The sequence below is a fragment of the Salvelinus sp. IW2-2015 genome, unplaced genomic scaffold (assembly GCF_002910315.2).
Source record: "Salvelinus sp. IW2-2015 unplaced genomic scaffold, ASM291031v2 Un_scaffold3474, whole genome shotgun sequence".
In the NCBI taxonomy this organism is placed as follows: Eukaryota; Metazoa; Chordata; class Actinopteri; order Salmoniformes; family Salmonidae; genus Salvelinus; species Salvelinus sp. IW2-2015.
In genome coordinates, this window is record NW_019944754.1 from 2480 (window position 1) to 14519 (window position 12040).

Here is a 12040-nt window from a genome sequence, read left to right on the forward strand (position 1 = left end):
GTCCACACACTCAATCAAACAGATTCCAACCTCTCCACAATGGCCAAGACCAGAGAGCTGTGTAAGGACATCAGGGATAAAATTGTAGACCTGCACAAGGCTGGGATGGGCTACAGGACAATAGGCAAGCAGCTTGGTGAGAAGGAAACAACTGTTGGCGCAATTATTAGAAAATGGAAGAAGGTTCAATGATGACGGTCAATCACCCTCGGTCTGGGGCTCCATGCAAGATTTCACCTCGTGGGGCATCAATGATCATGAGGAAGGTGAGGGATCAAGCCAGAACTATCAACGGCAGGACCTGGTCAATGACCTGAAGAGAGCTTGGACCACAGTCTCAAAGAAAACCATTAGTAACACACTACGCCGTCATGGATAAATCCTGCAGCGCACGCAAGGTCCCCCTGCTAATAAGCCAGTGCATGTCCAGGCCCGTCTGAAGTTTGCCGCAATGACGCATCTGGATGATCCAGAGGAGGAATGGGAAGGTCATGTGGTCTGATGAGACAAAAATAGAGCTTTTTGGTCTAACTCCACTCGCCGTGTTTGGAGGAAGAAGAAGATGATACAAACCCAAGAACACCATCCCCAACCGTGAAGCATGGAGGTGGAAACATCATTCTTTGGGGATGCTTTTTCTGCAAGGGACAGGACGACTGCACCGTATTGAGGGGAGGATGGATGGGGCCATGTATCGCGAGATCTTGGCCAACAACCTCCTTCCCTCAGTAAGAGCATTGAAGATGGGTCGTGGCTGGGTCTTCCAGCATGACAACGACACGAAGCACACAGCCATGGCAACTAAGGAGTGCTCCGTAGAAGCATCTCAAGGTCCTGGAGTGGCCTAGCCAGTCTTCCAGACCTGAACCCAATAGAAAATCTTTTGGAGGGAGCTGCAAGTCCGTATTGCCCAGCGACAGCCCCGAACCTGAAGGATCTGGAGAAGATCTGTAGGGAGGAGTGGGCCAAAATCCTGCTGCAGTGTGTGCAAACCTAGTCAAGAACTACAGAAACGTATGATCTCTGTAATTGAAACAAAGGTTCTGTACCAAATATTAAGTTCTGCTTTTCTGATGTACAAATACTTATGTCATGCAATAAAATGCAAATTAATTACTTAAAAATCATACCAATGTGATTTTCTGATTTTTGTTTTAGATTCCGTCTCTCATAGTTGAAGTGTACCTATGATAAAAATTACAGACCTCTACATGCTTTGTAAGTAGGAAAACCTGCAAAATCGGCAGTGTATCAAATACTTTTCTCCCCACTGTATGTAATGTATCTATGGAATGTTTCTGTGTCTATGTAATGTATATAAAGTCGTGGCCAAAAGTTTTGAGAATGACACAAATATAACATTTTCACAAAGTCTGCGCCTCACTGTCTTTAGATATTTTGTCAGATGATACTGTGGAATTACTGAAGTATAATTACAAGCATTAATGAGTGTCAAAGGCTTTTATTGACAATTACATGAAGTTGATGCAAAGAGTCACTATTTGCAGTGTTGACTCTCCTTTTTCAAGACCTCTGCCATCCACCCGGGCATGCTGGCAATTAACTTCTGGGCCACATCCTGACTGATGGCACCCATTCTTGCGATAATCAATGCTTGGAGTTTGTCAGAATTTGTGGGGTTTTGTTTGTACACCTGCCTCTTGAGGATTGACCACAAGTTCTCAATGGGATTAAGGTATGGGGAGTTCCTGGCCATGGACCCAAAAATTGATGTTTTGTTCCCCGAGCCTCTTAGTTATCACTTTTGCCTTATGCAAGGTTCTCCATCATGCTGGAAATGCATTGTTCATCACCATACTGTTCCTGGATGGTTGGGAGAAGGTCTCTCGGAGGATGTGTTGGTACATTCTTTATTCATGGCTGTGTTCTTAAGGCAAAATTGTGAGTGAGCCCACTCCCTTGGCTGAGAAGCAACCCCACGCATGAATGGTTTCAGGATGCTTTACTGCTGCATGACACAGGACTGATGGTAGCGCTCACCTTGTCTCTCCCGACAAGCATTTTTCCAGATGCCCCAAACAATCAGAAAGGGGATTCATCAGAGAAAATGACTTTACCCCAGTCCTCAGCAGTCAATCCTGTACCTTTTGCAGAATATCAGTGTGTCCCTGATGTTTCCTGAGAGAAATGGCTTCTTTGTTGCCCTTCTTGACACCAGGCCATCCTCCAAAAGTCTTGCCTCACTGTGCATGCAGATGCACTCACACCTGCCTGCTGCCATTCCTGAGCAAGCTCTGTAATGGTGGTGCCCTGATCTCCCAGCTGAATCAACTTTAGGAGACGGTCCTGGCGCTTACTGGACTTTCTTGGGCACCCTGAAGCCTTCTTCACAACAATTGAACCGCTCTCCGAAGTTCTTGATGATCCGATAAATGGTTGATTTAGGTGCAATGTTACTGGCAGCAATATCCTTGCCTGTGAAGCCCTTTTTGTTCAAAGCAATGATGACGACACGTGTTTCCTTGCAGGTAACCATGGTTGACAGAGGAAGAACAATGATTCCAAGCACCACCCTCCTTTTGAAGCTTCCAGTCTGTTGTTTCGAACTCAATCAGCATGACAGAGTGATCTCCAGCCTTGTCCTCGTCAACACTCACACCTGTGTTAACGAGATAATTCATGACATGTCAGCTGGTCCTTTTGTGGCAGGGCTGAAATGGAGTGGAAATGTTTTTGGGGGATTCAGTTCATTTGAATGGCAAATAGGGACTTTGCAATTATTTGCAATTCATCTGATCACTCTTCATAACATTCTGGAGTATATGCAAATTGCCTTCATACAAACTGAGGCAGCAGACTTTGTGAAAATGAATATTTGTGTCATTCTCAAAACTTTTGGCCACGACTGTCACTACTGTTCAAATGTTTGAGGTCACTTATAAATGTCCTTGTTTTTCAAAGAAAACATTGTTAATGTTGTAAATGACTAATGTGTAACGGCTGTCAATGTCGTTCTCCTCCTCAGACGAGGAGGAGCATGGATCGGACCAAGATGCGGAGTAGGAGGTATTCATGATTTTAATGGCAAACCAACAAACACTACAAATAAACAAAACAACAAACGTGACTAACCTGCAACAGTCCTGTGTGGCCCAAACGCTAACACAGGAAACAAACACCCACAAAACACCAGTGAAACCCTGGCTGCCTTAGTATGACTCTCAATCAGAGACAAACGATACACACCTGTCTCTAATTGAGAATCATACCAGGCCGAACACAAAACCCAACATAGAAATAGAAAACATAGACTGCCCACCCAACACTCACGCCCTGACCAATAAAGACATACAAAACAAGAGAAAACAGGTCAGGAACGTGACATAATGTCATTTAGTGTGAAACGGTTGATTTTTAATGGAATATCTACATAGGCGTACAGAGGCCCATTATCCGCAACAATCACTCCTGTGTTCCAATGGCACGTTGTGTTAGCTGATTCAAGTTTATCATTTTAAAAGGCTAATTTATAATTATTAAACCCTTTTACAATTATGTTTGCACAGCTGAAAACTGTTGTCCTGTTTAAAGAAGCAATAAAACTGTCCTTCTGTAGACATTTTGAATAATCGGAGCATCAGCATTTGTGGGTCCAATTACATGCTCAAAATGGCCAGAAACAAATAACCTTCTTCTGAAACTCGTCAGTCTATATTTTTTCTGAGAAATGAAGGCTATTCCATGGGAGAAATTTGCCAAGATCCTGAGATCTTGTGTAACGCTGTGAACTACTCCCTTCACAGAACAGCGCAAACTGGCACTAACCAGATTAGAAAGACGAGTGGGAGTACACGGTACAAACTGTGCAAGAGGACAAGTACATTTGAGTGTCTAGTTTAAGAAACAGACGGCTCACAAGTCCTCAACTGGCAGCTTCATGAAATAGTACCCGCAAAACACCAGTCTCAATGTCACATTGAAGCGGCGACTCCGGGATGCTGGCCTTCTACACAGAGTTGCAAAGAAAAAGCCATATTTCAGACTGGCCAATAAAAATAAAAGATTAAGATGGGCAAAAGAACACAGACACTGGACAGAGGAACTCTGCTTAGAAGGCCAGCATCCCAGAGGCGCCTCTTCACTGTTGANGGCAGCTTCATGAAATAGTACCCGCAAAACACCAGTCTCAATGTCACATTGAAGCGGCGACTCCGGGATGCTGGCCTTCTACACAGAGTTGCAAAGAAAAAGCCATATTTCAGACTGGCCAATAAAAATAAAAGATTAAGATGGGCAAAAGAACACAGACACTGGACAGAGGAACTCTGCTTAGAAGGCCAGCATCCCAGAGGCGCCTCTTCACTGTTGACGTTGAGACTGGTGTTTTGCTCGTACTATTTAATGAACTTAATGAAAGCTAAGCCTTCGATACTGGTAAGGCCAAGAAGGTACTGAGGGATGTATTTTCTGTTTGTCGCGATTGTCAAAGTCTGTTTATTGTGGTGTTGAAAACGCATGCCTTGATTTTGAAGAGCCTGAAGTTGGTAGTCTTTGTTTATTAGTTGTGTGATGCATTGGCACAGAAACTTATTGGTGAAAACCTATGTTGCGTTCCATATATTTTATATAATTGGCATCAAAATGTTGGCAATCTAATATCCCCCTAGATGATAACTGTCTACAGCCGGCTCTCATCGTATTGTAGGCATAATGAAACATGCAAGGAGATTGAGCTRGTCCGTTGTGGTCGGTGAGCCCTCAACCTTCTGGCCCGTAGCCCTGCATTGAATGTCCCACAAAAGTATGCTGAAGTGGCAATGTCGATATCCACATTTCTAAGCATTATCTCAAGTTAATTCTATGAGGAGGGAGGGTGTGTACATTTGTTTTTACAGTACAAGGGGAGGTTCATGTGAAAATATTCACAGTACATTTTGAACTGCCCCTAATTACTTGAAGTGCTTTTGAGATCACTGATCGATACAACTGAACTGGAAATCACATTTCTTAGTCACATTAAAAAACATCAATGGGTGATTGGGTCAGAATACATTTTGGTTGTTCTGATGTCTGACAAAAAGTATTTGTCCCCATGATGTAACTGAGACAAAGTGTCCCTCGACTTGATGGTTCATAATTCAGTTCAGATGGACATTTCTAAACGTCTATGGAATGTTCCTATGGAATCCCACTATTACTTCTGATTGAATGTGCTATAAGAGTGTACACCATGAAGTCATGCCCTCTCATCAACTTCCCTACTGTCAGCTTTCCTACACCAGCCAGCTGACGTGCCGTCTCGTTTCCTGAGGTTGTGGAATATGTTCCAAATTGAGCACAGACATCACCAAAAACAGTTAGTCTGCAGAGTTATCCTATGTCCCATGTTTAAAAACCTTTAAGTGGCCAAATCATCACACATACTATATTTTCCCATTTAAAATGGTCAGAATGGACTTCCTGACGGGCTGCCCCCAGGTGGTAAGGATAGGTAACAACACATTTGCAACGCTGATCCTCAACACGGGGGCCCCTCAGGGGTGCGTGCTCAGTCCCCTCCTGTACTCCCTGTTCTCTCATGACTGCATGACCAGGCACGACTCCAACACCATCATTAAGTTTGCCGATGACACAACAGTGGTAGGCCTGATCACCGACAACGATGAGACAGCCTTTAGAAAGGAGGTCAGAGACCTGGTCGTGTGGTGCCAGGGCAAGAACTTCTCACTCAACGTGATCAAGATAAAGGACATCATTGTGGACTACAGGAAAGGACATGGTCCAAGCACACAAAGACAGTTGTGAAGAGGGCACGACAAAACCTATTCCCCCTCAGGAGACTGAAAAGATATAGCATCGGTCCTCAGATCCTCAAAAACTTTAACAACTGCACCATCGAGAACATCCTGACTGGTTGCATCACTGCCTGTTTGTGTAACTGCTCGGCCTCTGACTGCAAGGCACCACAGAGGGTAGTAAGTACGGCCCAGTACATCACTGGGGCCAAGCTTTCTGCCATCCAGGACTTCTATACCAGGCTGTGTCAGAGGAAGGCCCTAAAAACTGTCAAAGACTCCAGCCACCCTAGAAATAGACGTATCTCTCTGCTACTGCACGGCAAGCGTTACCGGACCGCCAAGTCTTGGTCCAAAATACTTCTTAACAGCTTCTACCCCCAAGCCGTAAGACTGCTGAACACTAATCAAATGGCTACCCAAACAATTTGCATTGCCCCTCGCCTCTTTTACGCTGCTGCTACTCTCTGTTTATAATCTATGCGTAGTCACTTAACTCGACCATATTATGTACAGTTAAGTCAGAAGTTTACATTTACAACACCCTAGCAAACACATTTAAACTCAGTTTTTTACAATTCCCTAACATTACATCTAGTAAAAATCCGTGCATAGGTAGTTAGGATCAACAACTTTATTGTAAGAATGTGAAATGTCAGAATAACAGTAGAGAGAATGATTTCTTTTCAGCTTTATTTCTTTCAGCACCTTTCCCAGGGGTGAGAAGTTTACCTACACTCAAATAGTATTTTGGTAGCAATGCCTTTAACATGTTTTACTTGGGTCAAACGTTTCAGGTAGCCTTCCACAAGCTTCCCAAAATAAGTTGGGTGAATTTTGACCATTCCTCCTGACGAGCTGGTGTAACTGAGTCAGTTTGTAGGCCTCCTTGCTCGCACACGCTTTTTCAGTTCTGCCCATGTAACAGTATAACTTTAGTCTGTCCCCTCACCCGGGCGCGAACCAGAGACCTTCTTGAACACATCAACAACAGTCAACCACGAAGCATCTTACCCATCACTCCACAAAAGCCGCGGCCTTGCAGAGTAAGGGGAACCACTACTTCAAGGTCTCAGAGCAAGTGACATCACCGATTGAAAGGCTATTAGCGCGCACCACTGCTAACTAGCTAGCCATTTCACGTTCGTTACACTCACCCCCTTTCGACTCCTCCTTTTCCGCAGCAACCAGTGATCCGGGTCAACAGTATCAATGTAACAGTTTAACTTTAGTCCGTCCCTCGCCCGACCCGGGCGCGAACCAGGACCTCTGCACACATCAACAACAGTCACCACGAAGCATCGTTACCCATCGCTCCACAAAAGCGCGGCCCTTGCAGAGCAAGGGAACCATTACTTCAAGGTCTCAGAGCAAGTGACGTCACCGATTGAAAGGATATTAGCGCGCACCAACGCTAACTAGCTAGCCATTTCACATCCGTTACACCCACAAATATTTTATAGGATTGAGGTTAGGGCTTTGTGATGGCCACTCCAATAACCTTGACTTTGTTGTTCTTAAGCTATTTTTGCCACAACTTTGGAAGTATGCTTGCGGTCATTGTCCATTTGCGAAGACTCATTTGTGACCAAGCTCTAACTTCCTGACTGATGTCTTGAGATGTTGCTTCAATATATCCACATAATTTTCCCCTCCTCATGATGCCATCTATTTTGTGAAATGCACCAGTCCTCCTGCAGCAAAGCACCCCCAACATGATGCTGCCACCCCCATGGCTTCACGGTTGGGATGGTGTTCTTCGGCTTTAAGCCTCCCCCTTTTTCCTCCAATCATAATGATGGTCATTATGGCAAAATAGTTAATTTTTGTTTCATCAGACCAGAGGACATTTCTCCAAAAAGTACGATCTTTGTTCCCATGTGCAGTTGCAAACCATAGTCTGGCTTTTTTTATGGCGGTTTTGGAGTAGTGGCTTCTTCCTTGCTGAGTGACCTTTCAGGTTATGTCAATATAGGACTCGTTTTAATGTGGATATAGATACTTTTGTACCTGTTTCCTCCAGCATCTTCACAAGGTCCTTTGTTGTTGTTGTGGGATTGATTTGCACTTTCCCCCCCCAAGGAAGTTCATCTCCAGGAGACAGAACGCGTCTCCTTCCTGAGCAGTATGACGGCTGCGTGGTCCCATGGTGTTTATACTTGTGTGTTGTTGTGTGTACAGATGAACGTGTTACCTTCAGGCATTTGGAAATTGCTCCCAATGATGATCCAGACTTGTGGAGGTCTAAAAAAAATTCTGGGGTCTTGGCTGATTTCTTTTCATTTTCCCATGATGTCAAGCGAAGAGGCACTGAGTTTGAAGGTAGGCCTTGAAATTCATCCACAGGTAAACCTCCAATTGACTCAAATGATGTCAATTAGCCTATCAGAAGCTTCTAAAGCCATGACACCATTTTCTGGAATTTCCCAAGCTGTTTAAAGGCACAGTCAACTTAGTGTATGTAAACTTCTGACCCACTGGAATTCTGATACAGTGAATTATAAGTGAAATAATCTGTTTGTAAACAATTGTTGGAAAAATGGCTTGTGTCATTTACAAAGTAGATGTCCTAACCGACTTGCCAAAACTATAGTTTGTTAACAAGAAATGTGTGGAGTGGTTGAAAAACGAGTTTTAAAGACTCCAACATAAGTGTATGTAAACGTCCGACATCAACTGTACATATTACCTCAATTACCTCGACTAACCGGTGCCCCTGCACATTGGCTCTGTACCGGTACACCCTGTATATCCTGTCTAGCGGAACCCCTCGCCAATAGACAATGAAATTGCAGGCCCCCAAATTCAATCAACAGAAATCTGATTATTCAAATTTCTCATACATACAAGTATTAGACACCATTTTAAAGATAACATTCTTGTTAATCCAACCACATTGTCCGATTTCAAAAAAGCTTTTAGGCGAAAGCAGAATATATCATTATATTAGGTCAGCAACTAGTCACAGAAAGCATACAGCGATTTTCCAACCAAAGAGAGGAGTCACAAAAAGCAGAAATAGAGATCAAATTAATCACTAACCTTTGATATTCTTCATCAGATGACACTCTCGGGACAACATGTTACACAATWCATGTATGTTTTGTTCGATCAAGTTCATATTTATATCCAAAAACCTCAGTTTAGATTTGGCTTTGCCTCCAAAACATCCCGTGAATTTGCACAGAGCCACATCAAATCACAGAAATACTCATAATAAACATTGATAAAAGATACAAGTGTTACTCACAGATTTAAAGATATACTTCTCCGTAATGCAACCGATGTGTCAGATTTCAAAAACACTTTACGGAAAAAGCAAACCATACAATAATCTGAGTACGGCGCTCAGAGACCAACACAACCCAAGAAGATATCCGCCATGTTGGAGTCAACATAAGTCAGAAAAAGCATTATAAATATTCACTTACCTTTGATGATCTTCATCAGAATGCACTTCCAGGAATCCCAATTACAGAATAAATGTTTGATTTGTTCCATAAAGTCCATCATTTATGTCCAAATAACTCCTTTTAGTTCGCGCGTTCAGTACACAATCTAATCTCACGACGCGGGGGCTGGTCCAGGCAAAAGTTCAGTCGACAAGTCATATTACAGTTCGTAGAAACATGTCAAACGAAGTATAGAATCAATCTTTAGGATTTTTTAAACATAAATCTTCAATAATGTTCCAACCGGAGAATTCCTTTGTCTTCAGAAATGCTATGGAACTCAAGCTAACTCTCACATGAATGCGCATGGTCAGCTCGTGGCACTCTGGGAGAGACCTTACTCATTCCCCTCTCATTCGCCCCCACTTCACAGTAGAAGCATCAAACAAGGTTCTAAAGACATGTTGACATCTAGTGGAAGCCCTAGGAAGTGCAAAATGAACCCATAGACATTGTGTATTCGATAGGCCAAGAGTTGAAAAACTACAAACCTCAGATTTCCCACTTCCTGGTTGGATTTTTCTCAGGTTTTCACCTGCCATATGAGTTCTGTTATACTCACAGACATCATTCAAACAGTTTTAGAAACTTCAGAGTGTTTTCCATCCAAAGATACTAAAAATATGCATATATTAGAAACTGGGACTGAGTAGCAGGCAGTTTACTTTGGGCACACTTTTCATCCAAACGTGAAAATGCTGCCACCCTAGCCATAAGAAGATATGACCTCGCTATTCTTATTTTACTGCTGCTCTTTAATTATTTGTTACTGTTATTTTTTGCTTATCTTTTTTTAACATAACACTTTTTTTTTCTTAAAACTGCATTGTTGGTTAACGGCTTGAAAGTAAGCATTTCACTGTAAGGTCCACACCTGTTCGGCGCTTATGATAAAAAAAAAATTGATTTGAATTGAATAGGAGAAAATGTACCTTTTCTCTCATCTCTAACTATCAGTAAAGCTGAAGGACAGGCTAGCTGGGCACAGCAACATCCAATCCCGTAATACATTACATCATGCTTTCATAAATTATTTGTTTATCCAACCGCTTGTTCATTTGTGTATGTGTGTGTGTGTGTGTGTGTGTGTGTGTGTGTGTGTGTGTGTGTGCGTGCAGAGAGGCTCCTGGGAGGGGAGTGTCTGTCAGTAACTCAGGGATAAATAGAGAGGCAGAGCTCAGAGTTTGTCAGACGGCGGACCTGACAGGGTCACACACAGGACCAAGCAGGAGCAGGACCTCAGCATTTTTACCAAATGGAGAGAAAGGAAGATGTTCTTTACTGTAATCAAGACGGAAACTCTTCTTGCAGAAATGCTTTGCTATCGACATCTTTTTACATAACACTGTATATCTTCTTCTCATTGATTTCAGCGGTTACAGTATTTTTGAACCTACTGGTGATCATCTCCATCTCTCACTTCAAGCAGCTCCACACTCCAACCAACCTGCTCATCCTCTCTCTGGCTGTGTCAGATCTCCTGGTGGGACTGATTGTGATACCAGTAGTGACTATAGCAATAATGGAACCATGCTGGGGTTTTGGGGAATATTTCTGTGCGTTTCATTTCTACATTACTTTTTTATGTAGTTCTTTATCGCTTGGCAATTTGGTCCTGATATCTATTGACCGCTATGTTGCTGTGTGTGATCCCTTATTGTACCACTCTAAAATAACAATAACAAGAATTATGTGTTGATATTCATTACCTGGTGTTGTTGTATCAATACGATGCTGTTATTATAAAAAACTTTGTAATGTGCAGGTACTAAGTAGGTGTTTTAAAGAATGTTTTATGTGTAATGGGTCAATCTGGGGTAAGTATTAATACATTGATTACAATGCGTTGTCCTGCTCTTTATTATAACACTTTATTTGAAAATCTTTGTGGTGGCCAGATCACAGGCCAGAAAGGTATTTTCAAAAGAGGCTGCCTGTGTATCTGGTGTTAAAACTGTACAGGCTAAAAAGTCTGAGAGAAAAGCAACAAAAACTCTAGCTATTGTTATTGTCAACTATTTCATTTGTTGGATTCCAGCTCTATTTATGTTCTTCTTTTTTTCTATTTTAATTGACAATTTCGTATCATATTTCATCAGTTTTCTGCCACTTGTTAATTCCTTAATTAATCCAATAATTTATGCTTTTTATTATCCATGGTTCAAAGTGACAGCTAAAATTATTTTATCTTTGAAGATAAGACATTCATAGTTCATATGTTTTTATTCCCTAGGTTGGCAAACATAGGTTTGATATAGTTTTGTTTTACAATTGTTATAATTATTTATTTCATGTAACAATACACCGGCATTACTTACCTCAGTGTTGTCATCATAGATACATGTGGTGTTGATACAGAATGATTTGGATGGATTGGAGTAGAGTGACTTGGAGATGGCATAAGAAGGACTAAGGTTGTTTTATAAAAGACATCGTAGTAATTGTGGATTGTATTTTCCAAATACATAAGGCTGTGGTTGTTCTGTGTTACTTAATGATAAATAGCATGTTTGAATTCTAAAAATATATTCAGAGGACGTCATGAATCATTCTATATGTTGTTTAACATCTCCCTCTAGTGGCTCAATTGTGACCTAACATCTACATCAAGTGTAGTAAAGTTGAAATGTACTAAACTGCATATCAGATAATGTCCAAGTCTATCTCAATGGTGTATTGTGTAAGTATTTGAGGGTAAAATGTAAGAATATGCAATTATGGGTAACACTTTATAATAACATTCAGTAATAAACCATTTGTAAGGCATTTCCAGTTTGCTCACCATTTAATATTAAGCCCCCTTTTGTGTAATGTTACTCAGCTAGGTATTCT

The 12040-nt window shown here is 41.9% G+C and overlaps 1 protein-coding gene across 1 annotated transcript; it reads left to right on the forward strand.

Annotated features, from left to right (window-relative positions):
- The first annotated feature begins 223 nt into the window (after positions 1–223).
- On the forward strand, positions 224–11806 carry LOC112075931 (trace amine-associated receptor 5-like). The gene is made up of 4 exons (XM_024142850.2): positions 224–266; positions 10582–10900; positions 11107–11256; positions 11788–11806. The coding sequence occupies exons 1-4, from the start codon at positions 224–226 to the stop codon at positions 11804–11806; spliced, it is 531 nt and encodes a 176-aa protein (XP_023998618.2).
- Positions 11807–12040: the final 234 nt, after the last annotated feature.

What these genes read in the sequence shown, in the direction of transcription:
- LOC112075931 (XM_024142850.2), top strand. Translation starts at nt 224, where the DNA reads ATGCAAGATTTCACCTCGTGGGGCATCAATGATCATGAGGAAG. An exon ending in CATCAATGATCATGAGGAAG is followed by an intron (nt 267 to 10,581) that starts GTGAGGGATCAA and finishes CATTGATTTCAG; the next exon opens with CGGTTACAGTATTTTTGAAC. An exon ending in ATAACAATAACAAGAATTAT is followed by an intron (nt 10,901 to 11,106) that starts GTGTTGATATTC and finishes TGTGGTGGCCAG; the next exon opens with ATCACAGGCCAGAAAGGTAT.